Raw genomic sequence first — 25,357 nt, 5'->3', positions numbered from 1 at the left:
CGCCACCCGCATCCCTTAAGGCCCTCTTATGTTGTCCCAAACCTAGGAAAGTGGAAGCTAAGGTAAATGCTTCAACAGGAGAGCCACCTGTGGTCCACAAAGATGTTGCGCAATGTCACAACGGTGTGTGCCTCCATGTACCCCCAAATCCACCTGGGGCAGTGCCTGGGACCTGCTGAAGCTACCCCACGTTGCCCTGGTCCTATATGGCTTTAGGAAGCTTTCTTGCTAGAGGACTGCTCCTGCGTTGTGGCTTGTTGCTGCTGTCACTACCGACCAAGCTAGGGCTGCATCTGGGTGGGTGGGTCTGGCATGATATGTCTGCACAGAGAGATGCCCAAAGCCACAACGCGCCACAGCCTGGCCTGGATAAGGAGAGGCGAGGCAGGTCGACTCCTTACGCGAAGCAAAGGCGGGGAAGGGAGGGAGGCTGGAGGGAAGCGGGCGGGCAGGCGAGGGAGGGAGGGAAGAGGCGGAGTCCCGCGCTTACTCCATTACGCTCCGAGCGCCCATAAACCAGCCTGCGTGCTCTTGCTCGCTGCCCGGGGCCCGAGGAGCGGTGAGTAAACAGCCCCAGGTGGCGAGGCGGCTGGGGAGCCGAGCGCGCACCGAGAGCGCAGCGCGACTCCGGCTGAATCCCATTTGCTGGTCGCAGGTGTCAAGGAGGAACTCGGGCGGGGGGAGAGGACGCGGAACTGGATCGCCGTCCGCAGAGGGGAGCGGGCTTGCGCTCCCGGGACTCGGCAAGGAAGGGCGCGGAGACCCGGGGAGGCTCCGGGCCGCCCCAAAAGGCGTCTGCCTGCGCGCAGAGAGCTCTTTCTGCGCGCCCCTCTCTCTCTGGTAAGACGCAGGCCTCAAAGTAGGGTCTCTCCTCCTTGGCCTTTCCGAAGCCCACAGGCCAAATACCCAATCCATGATTCTCTGAAAACACAGTTTGTTTTTAAGGGGGTGGGGTGGATAAGTGCGCGCGCGAAGGACACGGCCAATTTCCTCTTGACCACCTCGGCTGCATTTGCTCGCCTGTCTCCCTTGCCCCGTTCAGCCCCGCCGCCTCCGAGTTGTGTTTGGTTAGTATCGCATTGTAGAAATAGGCTCCGAAAGGTGGTGTCCTCGGGGTCAGTAGTTCACGGTTGCCGTCCCCACCCTTCCCTCCGTTACAAAGGCATGGGTACTTTATCGTTTCCCACCCCAGAGGAGCTCCCATAGAAGGGAGGCCCTTTCCCTGACCGCCCCACGCCCCATGGAGATTTAGTATAGTATGCATAGGAAGGATGTCTTGAAAACCTGAATGAGAGGGGAGCATCCGGGCTTGCTGCGCTTTCTGGTGTGTGTGTGTGTGTGTGTGTGTGTGTGTGTAGATATGATTGCTTACTGACAGTGATTTTTTTTCTTTAAAAAAAATGTTTAGGGATACTCTCGTTTTCCTACTTATATTGAAATGAGGTCAAACTTGGATTCACAAAATGTTTAGGGGTATGCGTCCCCCCAGAAAAAAAGTACTGCTCTCTGATAATCTTCTAATTAAGATTGCCAGGACTGTCTCGTTGAACTCAATGGGACTTGCTTCCGAGTAAATGGGATCATGCTGTTAACATCACATGTGGCCGAGGCTGCATGCACACCCTACATTTAAAGCACACCCACACCCAAGAACTGGGAACTATAGTTTACCCTTCATGTAGCCTAGCACCCTTAAACTACAGTTCCCAGGATTCTTGAGGGGTGTCTTAAATGCATGGTATGTACAGTCTTAGGCACATTTGTTCTGTAGGCCCACTGATAAGCAAGTATTGGGTGGGGTGGGGTGGGGTGTGCTATCTCTTCAGACCCTTGAACTACAAAAGTTACTAGCCTGCAAAAGAAGAGTATTGTTTTTAACACTTGATTGGGAGCTGCCCAGAGTGGCTGGGGAAACTCAGCCAGGTGGGCGGGGTATAAATAATAATAAATTATTATTATTATTATTATTATTATTATTATTATTATTATTATTAATTAAGTTACTAGCCTGTTGGAGCTCTGTTGTCCCTCTTCTGCAAGCCCACACTGTTTCAGTTTCTGTTCCAGCCACATGCATGCATTTCTTGTTTACAGCCAACAGAGAGACCTTGCTCCATTCACACATCTTAAACCCCAGTAATTCAAGTTCAGCAGAAACATCATCTGCAAAGTACTCCTCTTCTGTCTTCTCCATACTACCAAAGCAGTAGGTAGTAAATGCTTTACAGTCATACCTCGGGTTACAGCCGCTTCAGGTTGCGTCTTTTCAGGTTGCGGACCGCCGAAACCCAGAAGTACCAGAATGGGTTACTTCCAGGTTTTGGTGGTTGCGCATGCGCAGAAGCACTGAATTGCGCTTTGTGCATGTGCAGAAACGCCGAATCGCAACCTGCATGTGCACAGATGCAGGTTGCGAACGTTGCAGGTGGCGAACATGCATCCCGCACAGATCACATTCGCAACCCGAGCATCCACTGTACTGTGTAAATTACTGCTGGAGGAAACTACAGCTGATTGAAGGATAAATGTGAATACATCTTAGTAAGAGTTATTGGGTCATACATTGGGGTTGGTTCTGGTGCACTTTACTGAATTCCATTTGCTCAGAAGTAAGCTCTACTGGATCCAGTGAGACCAACTCCCAATGCTTAGGATTGCAACCTGTGGGCACAGATTTCTTCCATGCTAATTCCTGCCCTGTGTAAAAAAAAAAAGGCTCTGACCTTGCATATGGTCGTTGTTCTCGGTCAGTGTGTATCTGGTTTCGAATTTCTAGAGAGCCAACTGTGTTAATCTGCTGCAGTAGAAACAACAACAGAATCTTGTGGCGCCTTGAAAGACTAAGGCTAAGATCCTAAGATCCTGCTCTCACAGAAGCAGTTTTCAGCAACTTGCCCTGTAGCTTCCTGTGCTCCCTGGAAATCTGCTCAGGAAGCCTGGAGAGGGGACCCTCTGGAACAACATTGAGGTGGGGTAATACAGAGGGGCTGCAAGGTGTCCACAGAGGGCTTATGCCACAACAAATCAGTATGTCTTTAAGGTGCCATGAGACTTGGTATCGGTTGATAATTGTGCCATTCTCTATTGCCAATTCTTAATGCCTCTTAATTTTTCTGGAGGTGTTGTGGAAATGCTGTAATTGCCCAGTTATCAGCACTTCTCTCCCATGATCAGAGTTAGGGACACTTCCAGATGACCTGTTTGTCAAGCATTCATCCTGATTTTGCACCATATTTCTGGGAAAGCTAGGTGCCACTGTGCCAAATTTCCAGTGCATTTCCCCATCACTTCTCTTATCACAAAAAGTCCAGCATGGAGGCATGAAGTGGATATGTTGTGCACAGCCTCCCAATCAATTATAATTCGTGTGCTGAATTTGCCAGTATGTGGCTAAGTCCCACCCCAAAAGTAGCGACTCCCTGGAAAGGGCCTTTAGCTCACATTGTGTGTGTGCATGTGAGGGAGGGGGGGTTGCAGCCAGTGCTTCCCTTCACACAGGCTAATAATGAAGAATGGGACATTAAGGGTTTGGTGTGGTTTCACATGGCAGAATGCTAAATGAATGTTAAAAATGAAGACAGCGCTTGAGTTTTCATCCCTTTTCTTTCCAGATTTGCTTTTGCTGCTTTGAAAGCATTAACATAAATAAAAAAGAAGAAACTTGACTAAAGAAAAAGTGGCCACTCAGATGAGGAAGGGCTTCACGCTTTGAGTGTCAGGGGGAGAGAAGCCTTTAGGTTTTCTTAGTTGTTAGGGTACATAAGTTTCGGTATTTTATGGTATTTTATGTTGTGACAAAGCACTTCACTTCACTTTAATTGCCCAGACCTAAATTTCCAGTGTGTGAGTGAATTCATCTTGCAAACGTTCTTATAGGCTAGGCTAGAGGCAACCTACATCTGATTCCATAGCATCCTCCAAAGTGTTGGTGCTGATCTCAGCCCCATCATTCAGCCCAGACACTAAGATCTAAACTTAGGGCCTTCTGGCAGTTCCCTCACTGCGAGAAGTGAGGTTACAGGGAACCAAGCAGAGGGTTTTTTCAGTAGTGGCACACACCCTTCCATCAGATGTCAAGGAGATGAACAACCTTTAGAAGACATCTGAAGGCAGCCCTGTACAGGGAACATTTTAACGCTGGGTGTTTTATTAGGTTTCTGTATATGCTGGAAGCTGCTCAGAGTGGCTGGGGCAACCCAGTCAGATGGGTGGGGTACAAATCATCATCATCATCATCATCCTGTGTGTAGGGGAGCCTTCAAATTACTTTAGGGCAGCTGAGAAGTTTTCTTGCCCAATTAAATAAAAGAAAACGTGCATCTCTTCACTGGTTGTGGTGGTGTTTGTGCAGGAGAACTTGCCAGTGGACTGTGGACCTAGTGCTTGGCTGTTTGTGGTTGGAGTCAGTCAGGGTTGTAATCTTCCAAAATGTACTGAAGTTCCGGAAATTGAAAAAAGGGGATCGGAAGCAATATCAAATATTGATTTTGGTGCTTGTGTGAGTATATAAGGTCAGGTAAGATCAAATCCTGAATGCAGCAAGCTGTTAGGTGACAGAAAGTTAATGAATACATCAAATATGGCATCTGTTTGTACAAGACACCCCCCCACACACACACACACCTTTTGTCCTTGCTGGTGCACACACATTTATTACAGGAATATGAGCCCTTCTCCTAAGAACATTTAAATTGCTTTCTGAATACAATGTGTGCATTGAAATAGGCCACTTCCTGGCGTGGCCAAACATGCTGGGAAAGGAGGTGTAGCTTATAGTATCAAAATTCCTGCAAACCTTTTTCCCCCTCCTTCTTTTAAAAAAAGATTTAAATATGACACTAAGACTCTTCGTGCTGCTTGTTGTAGCAGATACCAATTTGATGGTGCAGTTTTATATGCTATAATTGCATACAACAAAAACTGAAGGGGGAAAATATCTCCAAGATTGAGTGAATTATGCAACAACAAAAACATAGGAAAATATGCATTATAGATGCCAGCTGTTTAGTCTAGCATCCAAGAATGCCTTGACTTTGCCCTTGAACATCTCCAGTAAGAGACTAAATGGAAATAATCTTGATCAAAGGTTCTCAAAGCGTGTCGTGCCAGCATCTGCTAAGCATTTTTATATTAAAAAAATCACATCTCCAAAAATATAATTACGAGGAAATAGAATCCAACAGATGTGCAATGGTCATTATCTTTTCAGGTCTGGCAGTAGGGTAGGCAGATTATGGAAAACAAACAGGAGAATGAACAAAACACACTGTAGCCAGAAATACTATGCAGTATTTAAGGTAAAGGTACCCCTGACCATTAGGTCCAGTTGCAGGTGACTCTGGGGTTGCATGCTCATCTCGCTCTATAGGCCGAGGGAGCCAGTGTTTATCCGCAGACAGCTTCCGGGTCATGTGACCAGCATGACTAAGCTGCTTCTGGCGAACCAGAGCAGCGCACGGAAACGCCTTTTACCTTCCCGCCGGAGTGGTACCTATTTATCTACTTCCACTTGATGTGCTTTTGAACTGCTAGGTGGGCAGGAGCTGGGACTGAGCAACAGGTGCAGTAAATAAACATGATATATTTCAGCCACATAAAAAATTGCATGCAATAGAATAGTATCAAAATATTATCTGGGAGAAAACTTACAGATAAAAATAAAAGAAGCATTATATTTTAAAAGCCAAAAATTGCAAATATAATAGTTTGAAATTCAGTTAAGTCTATCTAGGCGTAAGTCCTATTAAGGCTGCAGTTCCATAGACACTTACTTGGGAGAAAACTGCACTGAGTGTCATGGGCCTTACTCCCTGAGTAAGCATATATAGGATTGCAGAGTCAGTAATCTAATGAAGAAACAATCTTCTGTGATGTTTTTCCCAGTGGGAGAAGCCTGTTTCAACCTAAATTCTTTCTCATGGAGCTTTTGCTTCATTTCATGTGTGCAAGGCAACATTCAAACATGTGGCCCTTTAAAAGCTGAGGGAAATCTCTTTTGTAAACCTGTAACAACCTTTCTGGCCTCCTTGCTTTGTATCTAAGCAAACAACACAGTGTTGCAGGTGAGTTCTAAACAAGACTGTAGAAAGAAGTTTTTAAAAATAAATAAAAAGAAGGCGGGGGACCATTTCAAAGTATTCATAGTAGTAACTAAGTACCAGACAGGAAAGTTAAAAAGTTGAAAATACCCATTTTCTGGAACTACCAATAAACTCTATTAGAAAATAGAGGCTCCTGATGTTCTCAGAAGTGACTGTTAATGCCAAAAAGGAGCAGGCAGTCCTTGCATGTCACTCAGAGTGCATGTAGGAAAGTTGGTGCAAAAGGAGTCATGAGAGAGTACTGCTAACCACAAGCACCTTTCTAGAAAAGTAGGGCAGCAAATGTGCAGAGAACCAGGGTTGGAGTAATGGTTAGAACATTGGACTAAGATTCAGGAAGACGTGGGTTCAAATCCCGCCCACCCCACTGCCATGAAGCTCATTGGGTAACCTTGGACCAGCCCCTATCTCTCAGCCTAGCCTACTTTGCAGGGTTCTTGTGAGGCAAAATGCAGGGCTGTATACACACATGCCATCCTAAGCTCGTTTGGAGAAGGGTGGGATGTGCATTTAAACAATAATAGTTTAAAATAAAAATACATCCGTTCCAGTATAAACTTGGTGATTTTGTGCAATAATTAATTTGGCCACTTGCCCAGCCAGGTTTCATTTCTATTTATTTAACTTTCAGCATTTTATTAGTGTTGTGGTTTGGTAGTCATTTCATTAAAGAACATTTTCATATACAGCTCTATGCTATATTTGTAATGACTAAACCGCTTCTGACACAACGGAACACTGTGACAGAAGCCAGAGAGCACGGAAACGCCATTTACCTTCCCGCCGCAGTGATACCTATTTATCTACTTGCACTGGCATGCTTTCGAACTGCTAGGTAAGCAGGAGCTGGGACAGAGCAACAGAAGCTTCCCCCGTCACAGGGATTTGAACCGCTGACCACCTGATCTGGCAAGCCCGAGAGGCTCAGTGGTTTAGACTACAGAGCCACCCACATCCCTTGCTGGCCACATGACCCGGAAAGCTGTCTGTGGACAAATGCCGGCTCCCTCGGCCTGAAAGCAAGATGAGTGCCACAACCCCAGAGTCTCCTTCGACTGCACTTAATTGTCCAGGGGTACTTTACCTTATATTTGTAATGAATAATAATAATAAAAACCTTCAGCAACAATGTGACCGCTGCAGTCAGCAAACCCTTATAGATCCGAAAACAAAACATCCTGAAAATGGCCATCTCAGGAGCACAGCTGAACCCAACTGGCTGTTGTCAATGGGAGCTCAGTGCACATGCATTGTTTCTTCCATTGTATCATGAGAGCAGCACAAGGAAGTAGGTTTGGTTAAAAGATAGTGACTGGCTCAAAGTCACCCAGTGAGCTTCACATCTGAGTGGAGATTTGAACCCGGCATCCCCAGTTCAAGTCCAATACACTGATTACTACACCACACCTGCTCAATGACAATTATTATTATTATTATTATTATTATTATTATTATTATATTTATTTATTTATTTATTTATTTATTTATTTATTTATTCATTCTCTGCCTATCTGGGTGGTTTCCACAGCCACTCTGGGCAGCTCCCAACAGAGTAATAAAAAGAAGAAGAGAAAGAAAGAAAGCAAGCAATAAAACATTAAAAACTTCCCTTACAGCTAGCTCCACAACCCTCTATGCTGTTTCCTGTCCCCATTCTCCACCTAAATTCATCTCACATTCTCTTCTCTAATTCCGTTCACCTCCTTCATGGCCTGCAGCCTTGTGTGTCTTTGGAGAGAGATTCTAAAATTATTGCAAAGTCTTTGTTTCCAAAGTAGACTAAATAAGGCATAGTGAGTGCAAGTGTGTTTAATTATCATAGTTATAATGATAGGCTTGACTTTGGATATTTATCCTTAGCATTGCCTCTTGTGAAACACAGCTTCAGAAAATAATTCGCAATGCAAATTTCTGGAAACAATTAGACTTCCAATCCCGTTTCTGCAAACTTGTGTGTGTGTAAATATATATTCACATGGTGGGGGGAGGGAAGGAAGTGCTTGACTCCCTTGCCACAAAAACTGTAAATTTGCATTATTTGTTAGGCTAAAATCATGGTTGATCATCAAAAGTGCTTAGGGATTGGGTAATGGTAGCAAAAAGCAACAGGAGATGTGAGTAGTAAATGTCACCTCTTATTAATGGGAAAGAATTAACTTTGTTTACTGGCAGTTGTTTGGCATAGGCACTGGGCAAGCTTCCAGAGGCCTGACAGGTAGGATTTAAGGTTAATTAAGCCTTGGTTACTTGATTGCCTATCATGAGTAGGGGCTTCTGGCGTGCTAAATTCAATCAACCATCCACTGGTCATGTTATGTCATGCATCTAGAATGGTGAGGTCCATTTCCACAAATCTCTGGCTCTACCTAATAAGTGCTATCTGACCAAAGAGGCTTCTAGCCCCCCAAAAAACTATTGATTGCTGAGTGGGCCCATATTGATTCATAGCCTGCCTTAGTTACCTTTACAAACAAAGACTCCAAGGGACAGAGTACAATTTCCACGTTTTCTTGACCATCACAACAACCCTGTGAAGTTTCAGATAGGTGAACAATTCAAAAACTTAAAATTGTAGTAATATATATTAGCTGCTTTCTCTTTTAAATCAGTGGAGTTTTTATTGTAATCTCTTATTCTGCTGCTTTTTATTGATGGCTCTGATTTTTAGGGTTTTTAAGATTTGCTATTAGTTTTATTTATTGTAATGCTTTAAATGAATAAAATTGGCAGTATTAAAAGCAACTGGTCCCAATAAAATCAATATTGTTTTTTTTTAAAGAAAGGCAATCAGCAAGCAAATTTTTTTTCAAACAGGTACCTTTTAACTTGCCATTCATCTTTGAAAGGACAACAGAGGAAAGAGGCTGCACACACCTCTTGCAGAGAAATAGGAAGATAAACTAGCCTCAGTGAAGGATATAATTTGTAGCCGGTCCTCATCATTAGTGCATCTCAAATGCTGGGGAGGATCATGTAGATTACATGAGTCTTTGCCAACCTGGTGCCCTCCAGATGTTTTTGACTATAACTTCCATCAGCCAAAGCCAGCACAGTTATGTCAGCTGTGGTGTTGATGAGAGTTGCGGTCAAAAGCATTTAGAGGTCACCAGCTTGGCAAAAGTCTGGGCTAAAAGGAATGCAGAAACAAAATAAAATCAGAGAGCAGCAACAACGGCAATGGTTTAAAAGATTAATGGATATATTTCATGGCATAGTTAATCTCATAATTGGCCCTGATTGCTATGCTAGGTTCTTCTGTGGCAAATCTTTGTGGAATCATAACATTCTTGGCATGATGGCGGAAGCCATTGTGGTGGGTCTGCAAGTCAACAAGAGCCTCTTTTAAGACCTTTCCTGTATGCTCATTGACCACAGTGCCCTGTTGCGCTAGCAGGACTTAGTGCGCTGGCTTCTGCTAGCGCAACAACCAAGTTGAATCTGGCCCATTGGCAGTGATGGTATCAAATGTGAACACCTGTTATGCATAGACAAGCAAACAAATCTCCGGCAATTATTATCAAAACAACCTTTAACATTTCCAGACTTTCCAAAGAAAGAGTTCTTAAAAAAAAAAACTATTATTGCCAGGTATTTGAGTAGTTAATGGAATTTGAGAGGTATTTTGCTGGTCAGTAAATGCATATTTAAATGTACACAAGTAATGCTTATGACCCTTACGCAACCATATTCCACAATTAAACTGCAACAGCAATTATTGTGCTGTCTGGGAGAAGCATCACATTTTCTGAACTGGAAAATAAAGTCTTTTGACTGCTTGGAAAAATGAGACTTCCTTGAAGCAGTCTATATGGAAACTGTTTGCTACAAATAAAAGACAAATATGTGAAAAAAAGGTCTTAAAGAGCCCTTAGATAATCAGCCATTAGCTTTTCATAGTTGTGAGTGAGGAGCCAGGGCTTCCTGCACTGCGGTCAAAAAAGGCTGTTGCTATTTGTGGTGTCTATTAGGATATTGGGAATCTTGCAGATGGCCATGATGTTACTCTGCCTACTTTATAGCGTCTATAGTCTTAAGAACCTGATTCAGCTAAGCCCTTGCGATTCAATCCCAAGGGGATTCAGTTATGCTCTTAGTGTCTTAGTGTTAAATACGTGCTTAAGTAGAATGCTGAGTCAAACTCCTTGACTTTTATCCGCTCTACAAAAATAACTATATTTATACACAGTTGGTTATGTAATATGCCTTCTGGGCTGGATGCTGTGCTCCAGCAGCAGAACATATGATCTATACTAGGGTTTCAGTGTTGGAGCAAAGGGGTTGTTTGTCCTTTTGCTTAGACACCAAGAACTGGTTCTGTCTCCTGCATTAGGTAAAGGTAGGCAAAGGACCCCTGGATGGTTAAATCCTGTCAAAGGCAACTATGGGGTGCAGCACTCATTTCGCTTTCCAGGTCGAGGGAGCCGGCGTTTGTCTAGGCAGCTTTCCGGGTCATGTGGCCAGCATGACTAAACCGCTTCTGGTGCAACGGAACACCGTGACGGAAGCCAGAGCGCATGGAAACGCCGTTTACCTTCCCACCGCAGCAGTACCTATTTATCTACTTGCACTGGTGTGCTTTTGAACTGCTAGGTTGGCAGAAGCTGGGACAGAGCAACAGAAGTTCACCCCATCCCACAGATTTGAACTGCTGACCTTCCAATCGGCAAGCCAAGAGGCTCAGTGGTTTATACCACTGTGCCACCCGCACCCCTATGCCAATGGTGCCATGGTGGCAGCAATTGACTCTGCTCAGTTAAAGCCCATGTACAGTATTTCCCCATGGATTTGCTCCATGCTGGTTTTATTGGGCAAGAACAGGACACACAAGCCTCTCCCAGACTGGAGAGCTGCCCTATAGGATATAACACAATCAACATGGACTTTTAGAAGAGTGGGAAAGCCCTTCACTAAATACAACACAGCTGTACAAGAATGTAGGCTTAAAGTTACACTATCAAATTCTAATGTAATTATATTCTTTATTACGAAATGGATTCATGCAGGTCATTCCATTATTGCACTGGAGGAGTAACTGCATTCAGAAAATCCTGCAAACTGTGTTTTTTATTATAGCAAATAAAGGCATCATATTAACTCACGTGCTGACTTCTTCCAGTTCTCAAGCTTGGCAAACAGAGATGTTTAAGGTACAGGCTCTTCGCAATCATGTATTATTTTTAAATATCTCTCCTGTAGCTATGGGGGCAAGGGAGGTAGCTATGCACAATGTATCATGTGTGGCAATTGCATTGGACTTCCTTCTAGATGTTGTAGCCTAGCTTTGGAAGCCCCTGATGTCCCAGAAAGAGAAATCGGAACAGCACATTTTCTGGCCCTGAAGCACAAAATACATATCGGGCAAATCACATTCCCAATTTTTGGCACTCTCAAGACATGTAGATGGCTGCCTCCCTCCCACTCTCATGCTGCAATCTTACATAGAGTACACTGACCTGGGAGTACACCCTACTGAGCACAGAGGGACTTACTTCCAAAGATACATGCAAAGGATCATACCGTCAGTTTCCTAACTTTCAAAAGAGGTTGACAGGAACCTTTGCCTTACTGTTAATTTTGCCTCGCATACTGCTGCTTGTACCTGCCGGTAAAAGGTACCATGACTGACACACACTCACCTTCATAAATTTGTCTTGCTAGATATTACTGCTGCTGCTGCTGCTGCTGCTGCTGCTGCTATATCGGAGGTGTGCTTAACCTGTCCTGGAAACCAAGCATAGAATCAGAATCATAGAGTTGGAAGAGACCACAAGGGCCATCGAGTCCAACCTCCTGCCAAGCAGGAAACACCATCAGAGCACTCCTGACATATGGTTGTCAAGCCTCTGCTTAAAGACCTCCAAAGAAGGAGACTCCACCACACTCCTTGGCAGCAAATTCCACTGTCAAACAGCTCTTACTGTCAGGAAGTTCTTCCTATTGTTTAGGTGGAATCTTCTTTCTTGTAGTTTGGAACCATTGCTCCATGTCCGCTTCTCTGGAGCAGCAGAGTTAGTGTTGCATCTCCAGCTCTCATGAATCAGTTACCAGCTGAAATCAGACAGGCACTGAGTGTGGTGTTGTGTAGACACCTGCTAAAGACATTTTTGTTTGGGAAGGCTTTCCCTGAGGTGCAACTCAGTCGTTTACGGAAGATCAATTTTATATTTGAGGAAATGTTTCATTTTTTTTAAGCGTTTGCATAGGTGGCATTATTGGTCTAGAATTCGTAGAATGATTTTGTTCTTACAAGTTTGTGTTCCTGTGTTTTAATTCTGTTTAACAGTGTGCTCCACTTTGATGGGTTTGTGCCATGAAATGGTCTCTACATTTTATTATTATTATTATTAATAATAATAATAATAATATCCCAGCTTTCTTACAAGGAGCTCAGTGTGGCATCCTTGTTTTTCCCCTTCCCTATTTTATGCTCACAGTAATACTGTGAAGTAGCATAGACTGAGAGATGGTAAGTGGCCCAAGGTCACCCACTGAGGTTCATGGCTGTGTGGGGATTTGAACCCTGGCCTCTCACATCCTAGTCCAATGCTCTAAACACAACAACACAGCGGCTCTCCTTTTCCTCTACGCTGGTGGTGGTGCTGAGATATATATGATTTCTGCTTGGCATCTTTACTGCTGTAACTGCAAATTATACGCAGATGGGGCAGGTTTATTAACTTTCTTTCTGGATGGAGAGACTCTTGGGATATCTTGTGGAACTGGAGACAAAAAAAGAGTCTTTGGTTAAAAGGTCTCTTTCTTACCAAAATCTGTTCAGTTCACAGCAGGGATGTGGCACCTGCTCAGTTCTTCTGAGAGAAGCCTCTCCAGATCTGAGGAAGGAATTAAATGACTTTGTTTCCCTCATAATGAAGCAGCTGCAGGAAGTTTTTGGGGGCCCACTTTTTTAAAAGAAAAATCGGTTAAAACTGACGTTTATTTCAGGTGCCGAGGTTCTCCTTATTTTCCAATCTTCCTTTAATGATGACTAATTGCACAGTCCTGAGACCAAATAAATATGTATAGAACTGAGTAATTAATATAGTGCCCAAATTTATACCAGATGTGTTGAAAAATTAAAATGTAAATTTTAAAATGACATGATTAAATGAGAGCCTATCCACTTATCTGCAGCCTTTTAAAAAGAATAATAAAGCAGTGCACATTTTATTTCCTTCTGACCAGTGCCCTGACATTAAAAAAACTCTCGGTCAGGAGTAGAATTAAGTAGGGCTGCTTGCAAACTGGTAAATCAATTTCGCCACCTCTTTGACTTGAAGAGGAGTAGAAATTGCTGTCCTTGGGATATGGGTTAGGAATTCAGCATACTTTTCAACCAGCAGTACGGCTGCCTCTCAAACTGGCAAAATTGGATGAGAGCTGTTCCTGGTTGCATTGAGGTTGAAGTTATTTCCACTGCTCTTAAGAATAAGTGCCAATTATGGGAAGGAGAAACAAGAGCAGAGTACATATGTATGACCAGTCCCAGATAAACATTACATGTGAATCAGCAAAATAAGGTTTTGGACCACCAATGATGCATACTTTAGCTCTTACCAGCCATTCTGCTAGACCACACTGTTTCTTAAACAATCATCTTACAACTTGGCTTAATCGCCTTGAGCTCATGATAGCGCAGTATTTAAAACAAGGGAGTTTATTTAATCCACCTTTAATTACAGAGGCCATGCCTGTTCATCTCCTTTAAAGCACCTTGGCTTGGCTTACATTTTTCAACCATTTAATTGTCAGTGTTTGCGCAAGCCACATCATCCATCAATTTGCCCCGTGAAAAACAAAACAAAAACCTGCTTCTCTCAAAACTTTGCAAACACATCTTTCTTCCATTTCTGAATGGCACTTAATTACAGAATATAAATGCCAAGCTATGAAAGAGAGCAGAGCAGTTTGCTGCTCCTTAGGGAGAACGTAACTGTGCTTTTGAAGTGCTGTGGGCCCATTGTGAGAGAAGTCGCCAGGAAAAAAAAACCTACCTTGACGTGTTGAATATTAATATATCTTTATTTCACTCGCTCAGAAATGCATTTCTCTTTGTTTTGAGACAGGTATGAAGAACTTGTGGGCCCTCCAGATGTTGTAGGACTATGGCTTCTGTCACCATCCCAGACCATTGGCCATGCTCGATGGGGTACATCAACATCTGGAGGATCTCAAATTCTTCACCTTTGCTTTAAGACTACTTCTTACTTAGAATGCAGCTCAAACGAATAAATAACCCAAGTGACCTTTCATAGCCTGACTCAAGCTTTGTCTACTCCTGTGTTCCTTCCAAGGCAAAAACTTAACATGTGTCTGCAACTGCACTCTATTCTCACCCGCATGTTGGGCAGAGCAATAGAAAATATGTCAATCAACCCTCTTATGGTAGCTACCTCACTCTTGTGACTGCTACCTCAAGGCTTATTTGCATCAGAGCAGCAAAAGGCACTGATCCATCTTATCCATATATTCATGAGTGTGAGAACTTTCCTAAATATTTATTCCAGAGTAAAACACATAGATTAAGGTAGGGCTGAGCGAAGCCTAAAGATGCCAAGAAAACAATGCGTTGGAGGATGGAAGAGATTCGTCCCATGCTTTCACCACCCTGAATATGTGAACAAAAAAAAGATGGTTAAAATTAATTCAGGCTAAGCTAATCTACTCGAAGCAATTATGATAATATGGCATAAGGCTGCAATTCTAACCCCAGCTGTTTATCTTGAGTGCTGAAATATAGACATACATTCACTTACTAGTTAGGAATAAGAGACCACCCGTTTACAGATTTCCTGTTAAGCTCTAACATGTTATTTGTTTTGTTTGTTTGCAAAATTATATCCCACCCTTCACTGTCAAACCAAACAGCATGAAACCAATCAATAAACACTGAAACATGCAATTCACTACATAAATCATCCCATCTGTCAGCATACTACTAGATAGACCAGGGCTCCTAAATCAGAAGGTCTGGAGAAAAGGGTAGACTTCCAGCTGGCCCCAAAAGATGGCCAATGGTGGTGCCAGCTGGACTTCAGGGGAAAAAGAGATTCTGCAACTGGTCCCAGAAGAAATTCCACAACTTTCATACAAAGTGGGGTGAAAGGAAGGCGCCATTTTTAGCCGGGTATCTGATGCGACTTTGTGTTTTGTTTGCTTTAGCTTATCGTGATGCCGGAGGGTGACATGGCAAAACCACTCCTCGGCCGACAAAATGTGGAAAGTAATGCAAGCCTCATCACAGCCACTGGTAACACGACGGTGGGGATCCTGGGCAGTGGTGACTTTGCACGCTCCTTGTCTATGCGCCTGGTGTGCTCAGGTTTCAAAGTGGTGATTGGAAGCCGGAACCCAAAGCGCAATGCCACCCTCTTTCCATCAGCAGCTGAAGTAACTTTCCAGGCAGATGCTATAAAGAAGACAGATATTATCTTTGTGGCGGTTTTCAGAGAACATTACACCACACTCTGCGACCTCAGCGATGAGCTGTCTGGCAAAATCCTGGTGGATGTCAGCAACAACGATGAAATCAACCATCACAAAGAATCAAATGCTGAGTATTTGGCGTCACTTTTCCCATCATGCACTGTTGTCAAAGGATTTAACGTCATCTCAGCGTGGACATTACAGTCAGGCCCAAGGGATGGGAATAAGCAGGTACTGTTCTGATATATTGGTTGTGTGTATACATCCAGACCTGTCACACTTGGAGAGAAAGAAAATGTGGTGGGAGGGGGGAGAGAAAACATGGCTTAAAATGCAGTTACAATACATTTTTTCTCATACCTGTGATCAGGGCTCTTTGCAGTTTGGAGATAACTTGTACACAGCCTGCTGTCTTGCATACACCTCAGCAAAACCCCAAAACTCTCAGCTTCCTTTAAAGTAAAACACTAAATTCTGGGTCTCAGAGTTGCGAGAGCCATGATTTTTATGCAAATGGATTGATTATCTGATTGAGTCAAACAGAATTAATTCAAGCAATCAATTAAGCTGTCTTTATATTAGCAGTTCAAAAGCACGTCAAAGTGCAAGTAGATAAATAGGTACCACTCCGGCGGGAAGGTAAACGGCGTTTCCGTGCGTTGCTCTGGTTCGACAGAAGCGGCTTAGTCATGCTGGCCACATGACTCGGAAGCTGTACGCCGGCTCCCTCGGCCAATAAAGCGAGATGAGCGCCACAACCCCAGAGTCGGTGATGACTGGACCTAATGGTCAGGGGTCCCTTTACCTTTTATAATATAGTGACAGCCCTTGCAAAACAAAAACCAAAAAAAGCCACCCTCTCTGGTGTTCAGGTTCTCTAGGAGTCTGGGTCATAGCCTACAACTTACCTCAAAATTCAAGAAACTTGGGAAGAGGAAGTACATACGAGTCAACAGAGACAAAGGTGCACACATGAAATGCTCAGGTGTGTCCGTATTATTGCTTTGTATGGCAATCGCCATGCCATCACTCGTCCTTGAACCCCGTACCTGTGCTCCTGATCTCTGCTTGCCAGTCACTGGCATCACATGTCCTCTGTTTCCTGCAGGTCTTCATATGCTCCAACAACCAAGAAGCCAAGCGTGCCATTGCTGAAATTGCTCACATGCTGGGGTTCACCCCGGTGGACATGGGCTCCTTGTGCTCAGCTCGTGAGATTGAGAATATTCCTCTACGGCTTCTCCCTGCCTGGAAGATCCCCGTCTTCTTGGCCCTGGGTCTCTTTCTCTGCTTCTACACATACAACTTCATCCGGCAAGTTTTGCACCCTTACATCCGGGAGCAAAAGAACAAGTTTTACAAGATCCCTGTGGAGGTCGTCAACACCACGTTGCCTTGCGTTGCCTACGTCATGCTATCCCTCGTCTACCTGCCTGGAGTGCTGGCAGCCATTTTCCAGCTCTACCGCTGCACCAAGTATAGGCGGTTCCCTGACTGGCTTGACCAGTGGCTGCAGCACAGGAAGCAGATAGGTCTGCTAAGCTTTTTCTGTGCAGCCCTGCACGCTGTGTACAGCTTGTGCCTACCCATGCGGCGATCCCATCGTTACTCGTTGCTCAGAGATGCTGTCAGTCAGGTACTGTACTTCCAATTCTTTGGAATGCTGGTACGTGGTCTGTTCTGTCCGCAAATGATGTGGGTGTAAAAAAAATGCTGGTGATCTTAGTTCGTCCCTAAGATCAGCCTCCATACCTGAGGACTGGAAAGTGGTCAATTTAGCACCATTTAAATAAATAAAAAAGCAATTTGGGTCAGAGAAGATTTTGGGGTATTACAGGGCAGGTAGCTTAATATCTGAACCAGGAAAAGGGGTGGAAAGCATTATTAAAGCTAAAATTACCAAGCATAGTTTGCTTTGCATAGTTTCTGCAAAGATAAGTCTCAAGTCTCACTTGAGAGTGTCCAATAAGTATATAAGTATATGGATAAGGGTGATCCAGGAGACACTGTGTACTTGAACTTTGAAACAGCTTTTCATTCTGCCCCCTCACCAAAGTCACTTTATGGTCCTTTTATGGATCAGTAACTGGCTAACGAACAGGAAGCAGACAGTAGGACTAAATTGACAGTTAAGACAGTGGAGGAATTTAAGTAGTCTGGTCCTAAAAAATATCTGTACTTGGACCAGTGCTTTTAACTTGTTCACAAGTGATCTAGAGTTGCTGTTGTTATTTCTACCCTGCCCATCTGGCTAGCTTTCAACAGAACATTAAAAGCAGAACAAAACTTCAAACATTTAAAACTTCCCTAAACAGGGCTGCCTTCACATGTCTTCTAAAAGTCGGATAGTTGTTTATTTCCTTGACATCTGATGGGAGGGCGTTCCACAGGGGGGTGCCACTACCGAGAAGGCCCTCTACCTGGTTAGAGGGGATTAGTAAGGTGGCCAAGTTTGCTGATGACACCAAATTGTTTAGGCTGGGTAAGAATGAAACAGATTTGCAAGAAGCTGCAGAAAGATATTTCCAAACAGGGCAAATGAGCAGTAAAATTGGCAAATGCAATTCAACGTAAACAAGTGTAAAGTGATGCAGGTTGGAGGAAAAAACCGTAACTTCACATGTACACTAATGGGGTTCTGAGCTAGATATGCCTAACCATCATGATCTTGGGATCACGATGGATAGCTTGATGAAAATGCCAACCCCACTGTGTGTACTAGCTGTGAAAAAGGCAAATTCCCTCATTAGGAAAACAAGCTGCCAATATCATAGAGCATTACACAAATCTATGCTGCGGCTGCACTTGTAATACTGTCTATAGTTCTGGTCTCCACACCTCCAAAAGGATACAGTGGTATCTCTGGTTATGTACTTAATTCATTCCAGAGGTTCGTTCTTAACCTGAAACTGTCAACCTGAAGCACCACTTTAGCTAATGGGGCCTCCTGCTGCTGCGCAATTTCTGTTCTCATCCTGAAGCAAAGTTCTTAACCTGAGGTACTATTTCTGGGTTAGTGGAGTATGTAACCTGAAGCGTATGTAACCTGAAGCATATGTAACCCGAGGTACCACTGTATTGTACAGCTGGGGGGGGGAGGTGCAGAAAAGGGCAATCAAAATTATCAAGGGCCTGGAGCAACTCTCCTTTGGAGTAAAGGCTGGAATGTTTACGGCTTTTTCATTTTAGGGGGGGAAAGGCAAGAAAGGGTGGATGTGGCAGAGGTGTATAAAACCATACCTGATGTGAGGAAAGTGGACACACACACTCTCTCTCAAACTATGGAATTCGTTATCGCAAGGTGTAGAAATGGCCACCCGTTTGGACGGCTTAAAAAGAGGATTAGACAGATCGATCGATGATAAGGCTACCAGTGACGATGAATCATGCTGACTGCATACTACCCCCCCCCCCATATCAGAGACTGTCTGCCTCTTAAGTAGTAGTTGCTGGAGATCACAAATTGGAGAGTGCTGTTGTCGCCAGTGTCCTGCTTATGGGGCTTCTCATGTGCAGCTGATGGACCACTCCAGAAAACAGGATGCGAGATGAAACGGGCCTTTTGTCTAATAGCAGAGATCTTCTTACATTCCCCAAAGCATTGCATGGGAGTTTCAATGCAGCTAGTGGAAATATATTCCACATTAGCAGTCTTAGACTCACAGCCTAAGAAATACTGATGAATGCAAGATGCCGCAATGAGTTAGCACTTTTCAGTTTTTTTATTCCTGCTAATATTGTCTGAGCCTCCTTCCCGATCACCTTGCTGTATTCGATGCAAGGAATGCAGTCCCCCAACAGCCTCTTAATTCCAGCTGCATTTATTTCTCTTCTGTGATTCTTGTAAATAAATCCCTTGCAAGCCGTTGATGCCCATTTCCCTCTTTTCTTGCGTTGTTTCTTTCTTTTCCCCCCCCTGAGCAACATCCTTGCTTCATGAATCGCATTGATTTTAATGGAATAAATGGCTGGGTCTAAGTGTCAGTCTCTGTAATATAGTACAAATCCCAATTCTTTTTTTCCATTAGCCTGAACGCTTCTCTCCTAAATGCACTTAAACCAAATCCCATTAAGCCCTGAGCAGTCAAGTATTCAGAGAGCGACACTTGTGGACTTAGCTCGAAACTGGAGCTGATTTCACATATTAATTGCAGCCTTCGATGGCAAAGCATGGTCTGATCATGGAGGTGCCAAGTTATTGGCAAGCCCTGCAGAGGTCAGTGGGAAATTGAGGCTGATACAATAGAGGTGTTGCGTATTTGACGTTCTCTGGTCCAAGAGGTGGGAAGACAGTCTGCTGTGAATAGGGCTGCACTCTTCTGGAAGGAGCAGGTCTGTAGCTTCAGTGTGCTCCTGGAGTCAAATTTGTCACTGGAGGACTTCAGTGGCTAGGAATGCCTGTTTCCAGTTACCTGGCTGCTGCATTTTGGACCAGCTGAAGTTTCCTAGTTGACCAGCTACAGCCCTTTGGAACAGAAGCGAAGCCACTGTAACTTCCAGCTTGAATTGGTGCAACATGCTGCAAGTGGGGCTGGCCTTGAAAAAAACTAGGAAACTTCAGCTGCTCCAAAACGCAGCAGCCAGGTTACGGGATTGGCTTCCATTTAAGGGTAAAGGGGACCCCTGACCATTGGGTCCAGTCGTGACCGACACGGGTTGCGGTGCTCATCTCGCTTTATTGGCTGATGGAGCCGGCATACAGCTTCCGGGTCATGTGGCCAGCATGACTGAGCCGCTTCTGGCGAACCAGAGCAGCACACGGAAACGCTGTTTACCTTCCTGCCGGAGCGGTACCTATTTATCTACTTGCACTTAGACGTGCTTTTGAACTGCTAGGTTGGCAGGAGCAGGGACCAAGCAATGGGAGCTCACCCCGTTGTGGGGATTCGAACTGCCGACCTTCTGTTCAGCAAGTCCTAGGCTCTGTGTTTAACCCACAGGGCCACCCAAACCGCTATATCCTTTTAAATGTGTTGCGGATGGGGGGGTTGTTTTTATTAAGTATTTTGTGTTCTTTTCTTTTGTATTTTAATGTTGTGAACTGCCCTGTGATCTTCGGATGAACTTAATTTAATTGTTTAATAAATAAAATAAAATAAATGTCCAGACCCAATTCAGTCTCAAATGTCTGAAAGGCTACCTCCTTTCTCGGAGACCCCCTCAAGTGTTAAGATCGGATTACCTTCTTGATAATTCCACCATCCTCGGTAGTGTGGCAGCACAGGAGAGGGTATTCTTTGTGGCAGTTGCAAAATATAACTTGTAAATGATGATGATGGCGACGGATGAAATATAAGGTTGCTGGATGGACAACATTGGTGCAAACTCATTTTGTCCAGGAGTGGAGGCAGGGTGCACCAGCAGCAGATAGAGGCCAATGGCAGAATTAAATGCCTAGACTGGAATGGGAGTCAGCCATGTGCTGGTGCAGAAGAATTTAATCATTGCCACCTTTGACAGAAGGGCCACCAGGCTGCTGCTGTTAAAGAAAAGAAACCCCATGAAAATGCTTCAAGGGTACGGAGCGAACTCTGTGTATCTTTTAAACCCTCTTTTGTTGCTCCTACACACCTTTGCTCTTGTTCCTTCAGGTGGAGAAGAAAACAGATCCATGGGTAGAGGAGGAAGTCTGGCGGATGGAGATGTACATCTCTTTTGGCATCATGGCCTTGGGCTTGCTGTCCTTGCTTGCCATAACCTCACTTCCTTCCATCTCCAACTCTCTCAACTGGAGGGAATTCAGTTTCATTCAGGTAAGTGCTGCAATTCAAGGGTTTTTAGAGAGGGAGGGGGGAAGACAGTTCTCAGGGCCAAAACAGACACCACAAGGCTGTTGTTCACATAAAAAGTAAGAGATGTTTTTCTAATCTCATTCCAGTGCAGGGTGGCTGGGAAAAACTTTCCTTTTTTTGTTTTCACCATAAAACAAGTAAAAGTAATGAAAGTAGTTCAGAAGATTGAAAAGAAGGGTCAAGAGCTGTTTTAGCCATGCCCAACATTAAAGCATTTGAACAGCCCCTTGGTTTCCCAAGCCATTTGCCGCTGCTGTTTGAGAAGTACAATCCCCAAGTTCCTTTGGTGCACAGGATGAGTGTTGGGGTTCTTTGGACCCCAGACAGTTCTGCAGCACAGATTTGACACTTAAGAACTGATTTGCGGCTGCCACTCCATATTAAATATAGAAAATATCAGCACCAAATACGTTCAATACTAGTTCAAATCCATTTTTGTTATTTTCCTTTACATTTCATCATTTGCTATTTGTTTCTCTACATTGCATTACCCTAACAGAGGACTTTGTTGTTCCTCTGCCACCAAGTGGTGAAAGTTTGTGTTTGCGTGTGTTAAAACTAGTTTAGAAGATCTCTACTAGGACATGCATGTTGTAAAACGACATCAAGAATTTATTTTCCATCCATGTGTATTAGGATACAGTCCACTGCACACTTCCTTAATAATAAGCCCTACTGAATCCAATGGCCATTGACTTCTGACCAAATATCCATAGGATTGCGCTGCCCTTTCTTTTTTAAGGAAGCCATTGGACTAAGACAATGGTCTGGATACTGAATTGCCCTTCCATAAACAGAAGGGACTCCCAAATCAACAATTCTTCCTGTTAGAAGAAAGAGGTTAGGGGTTGGAGGGAGGGGAGAGGCCATTTACATCAATTCCCCTGCAGCCCTCAGCACACACCCCAAGCTGTTCTGGAGCGTCCCCTCTATACTCTGGAGCGGATTTGCAGAGGACATACAGTGGGAACCTGCAAAAAAATCACCGCCGCCAGCAGCAGGATCTCATGAGCAGAGTTCCACTCTCAGGAAGTTAGGATCCACGCCAATGACTCATCAAAAACAAATCACTGGAAAGTATCCTGCTCCAGTCATTGTATCTATTTTAGGCTGAATTTTAGCTGCCTGAGTTTTGCTCATTTATAAGAAAAGATAGGCTTGTGTTACAATTGTTCCATGCCTATAGTTAGAGTGGTTTGTGTTAAAACTGCTTCACTGTGGTGGTGGTTGCATAAAGGGAGCTGTAAACTTTTACAAATCATTACTTAAAATTGACCTGATTACTTGGCAGTGGACCTGATTACTTTGTGCCAGCCTTTGACCAGGAATGTAAATGTGAGGACAGCTCATCTGATCAGGCCAATTCGCTGTGAGAGTCTGGGAATTTCAAAAGAGTAGCTTCATTCTACCCAAGCAAAATGCCCTAGAACAGGGGTCAGCAAACTTTTCCAGCAGGGGGCCGGTTCACTGTCCCTCAGACCTTGTGGAGGGCTGGACTATATTGGGGGGGGGGGTAATGAATGAATTCCTATGCCCCACAAATAACCCAGAGATGCATTTAAAATAAAAAGGCGCATTCTACTAATGTAAAAACACGATTCCTGGACCGTCCACGGGCCGGATTTAGAAGGCGATTGGGCCGTATCTGGCCCCTGGGTCTTAGTTTGCCTACCCATGCCCTAGAAGCTCATATATTCCCATCAACAGAATCTGGCCTAATAATAATAACAACAACAACAAAAATGTCAGCATTACCCATTTTAGCTCCTATCCCATTCAAATTAGTTATAACTCCATCACATTGAAATCAACAGCTTAGCAGTTTGGTTAGGAGGAGGTAAATCAGGTCCATTCGGGTGTGGTGGCTTTGTCCAGTTGGCTGCTCAGGATGCCAGGAGCCCCAGAGAACCCACACACACCTTGCTGGAGGTCCCAATAGATACGCCTGTTTCAAATATTAGGTCATCCACCCACCCACCCTCTCCATCGTGATATCATTCCTATTCATTTTCTTTTTCCAATCTCTTGTTCTTTTTGGATTTGCCCGCCCCTCTCAACCTCCAAGTCTGTGTCCCTTATTGTGACAAAGCTAAAGTATACCTAATTGACACAAGCACATATTTCCTATATGCCTCCATCTCCCTCTTCATCTGCTTTCCCTTATTTTAGCATTCAGGGACCTGTCATGCTTGTTCTATTGACGCACCATTCACATGGCTACTAATAATAATTTTCATTGGTTTCGGACCTAATTAAAACTTACTTGACCTGGATGGAGGGCCGCCTTTGGGGATAAGGCCCATTTCAAAGCTGCTACTCAGGTGCACCCCAACCCTGTGCTTACTCAGAAGCAAATCCCACTGAGGAAAGTGGAACTTGCAGCCAAGGAATTGTGTACTGTATTGGACTGTAGCATTGGGTAGGATACAGCTACATACAAAGGATAAATAACGCTTGGAGAAACAAGAGTACCAAACTCCAGCCACGTCACTGAAAACAATGTTGTTGTTCTTCTGCTCCCCTTTTCAGTCCTCCCTTGGCTTTGTTGCTCTGGTGATCAGCACTCTGCACACCCTGACTTACGGCTGGACCAGGGCCTTTGATGAAAGCCAGTACAAGTTCTACCTGCCTCCCACCTTTACTCTCACGCTGCTGGTACCGTGTGCTGTGATCCTGGCCAAACTCTTCTTCCAGCTCCCTTGTATGAACCAAAGACTGCGGCGCATCAGGAACGGGTGGGAGAGGGGCAGGTATGTCAAGTTCACCTTGCCCAGAGCATCGGGGGAATTTTCAAGTGGAGAAACCAGCAGCACTGTGTGATCCAGCATCTCTCTCTCTCTCTCTCTCTTCCATCATGACAAGTTTTCAAAGAGCACTATGAAGATTCTGGGGGTTTCTTAATATAGTTTTTGTTTGTTTTTTGAAGCTTGTAAGTTTGGTATTATTGAATGGTGGTGATAATTATCATCTTATTTCAGGCACTTAAGGAAGGAATGTTACCAGTGTTTTAGAATATACTGGTAATTCTGGGGGTGGGGAGAGTGGTTGCCTTAAAACTTAAATCTTTTGGGGGGTGTTTGATGCGGCGGGGGAGAGACGTTACCAATGTATCTGGCTTACACCGCAGTATTTGGAATATATTGGTAATTATGTAAGGCAGGGGTGGCCAACATGGTGCCCCTCCCAGAAGTTTTAGACTACAACTTCCATCAGTCCTGACTATTGCCTAGCCTGTCACTGATAGGACTTGCAGTCCACAACACACAGAGGGGCCCATGTTGGCTAACCCTGATGTAGGGGGTGCAGAATGGTTGCCTTAAAACCTCAGTGCACAATTTTAGTTGCACAGTTTAATGATGCATAGGAAAATAGAATCACTCTGCTGATGCATTCAACAAAGGGGTGGGACACAGCATTTTCTGCGCACCTGGCAAATGGTTTCTGTCTTCTTCTTTTAAGCCAGCATTCCTGCATGATCACACAGAGCACACAATCAGTCCACCCGTAAACCAAAGTGGCAACTCTGGAAGGGCCTATTCTCCGATAACAAACGGTGTAAAAAAAAAAATACTCTAGGTCAGATTGGAAGTACGTGTTAAGTTTATTACACGGCTGCCATTAAAACAGCAACCACATGTTTATAAATCCCTCCTCCCCTTCTGTATACAAACTACCTGTGCCCCGATGCCACAGCCTGTGCATTTGCCCACCCGACATGATGGTCTGAAGCTGACGGGACAAAACCAAAAAGTGTCATCGGTTGTTGCAGAGGAAGAACTAAGCGTGAAACTGCCACACATTTAAATGCAGTTCCAGCCTCACTTTTCCTTTGCATGGGCCAAGTTCACACATTACTACTTATGTATTTATTACATTTATATAACACCTTTCTGCCAAGGAGCCCAAGTCAATTTATGATTTTTTAAATATTGAACAAATAAATGATGCAAAATGTAAAGTTGGCCCTGACTGAGCTGGTGGGGGAGGAGGGAATAAGTCCAACTGGAGCAAACCAAACCGTGATGTTGTCTTTGCCTG

General features: G+C 44.1%; 1 protein-coding gene across 3 annotated transcripts; it reads left to right on the top strand.

Moving 5' to 3' along the window:
- Positions 1-477: 477 nt before the first annotated feature.
- Positions 478-25,277, top strand: STEAP3 (STEAP3 metalloreductase). Of its 3 annotated transcripts, none has more exons than XM_053404915.1 (5): positions 478-559; positions 15,264-15,758; positions 16,636-17,163; positions 21,119-21,280; positions 23,849-25,277. In XM_053404915.1, exons 2-5 carry the CDS (start codon positions 15,273-15,275, stop codon positions 24,137-24,139), a joined length of 1,467 nt encoding a protein of 488 aa, XP_053260890.1. In that variant the 5' UTR covers positions 478-559; positions 15,264-15,272; the 3' UTR covers positions 24,140-25,277. The 3 variants fall into 3 exon arrangements, with proteins under 3 accessions (XP_053260890.1, XP_053260881.1, XP_053260899.1); XM_053404906.1 differs by having other exon boundaries at positions 492-840; XM_053404924.1 differs by lacking the exon at positions 478-559 and adding an exon at positions 12,861-13,046.
- Positions 25,278-25,357: the final 80 nt, after the last annotated feature.

The sequence above is a fragment of the Podarcis raffonei genome, chromosome 1 (assembly GCF_027172205.1).
Source record: "Podarcis raffonei isolate rPodRaf1 chromosome 1, rPodRaf1.pri, whole genome shotgun sequence".
Classification (NCBI taxonomy): Eukaryota; Metazoa; Chordata; class Lepidosauria; order Squamata; family Lacertidae; genus Podarcis; species Podarcis raffonei.
Note: the sequence above shows the minus strand (reverse complement) of the source record. Positions and strands in the feature narration are given on the sequence as shown.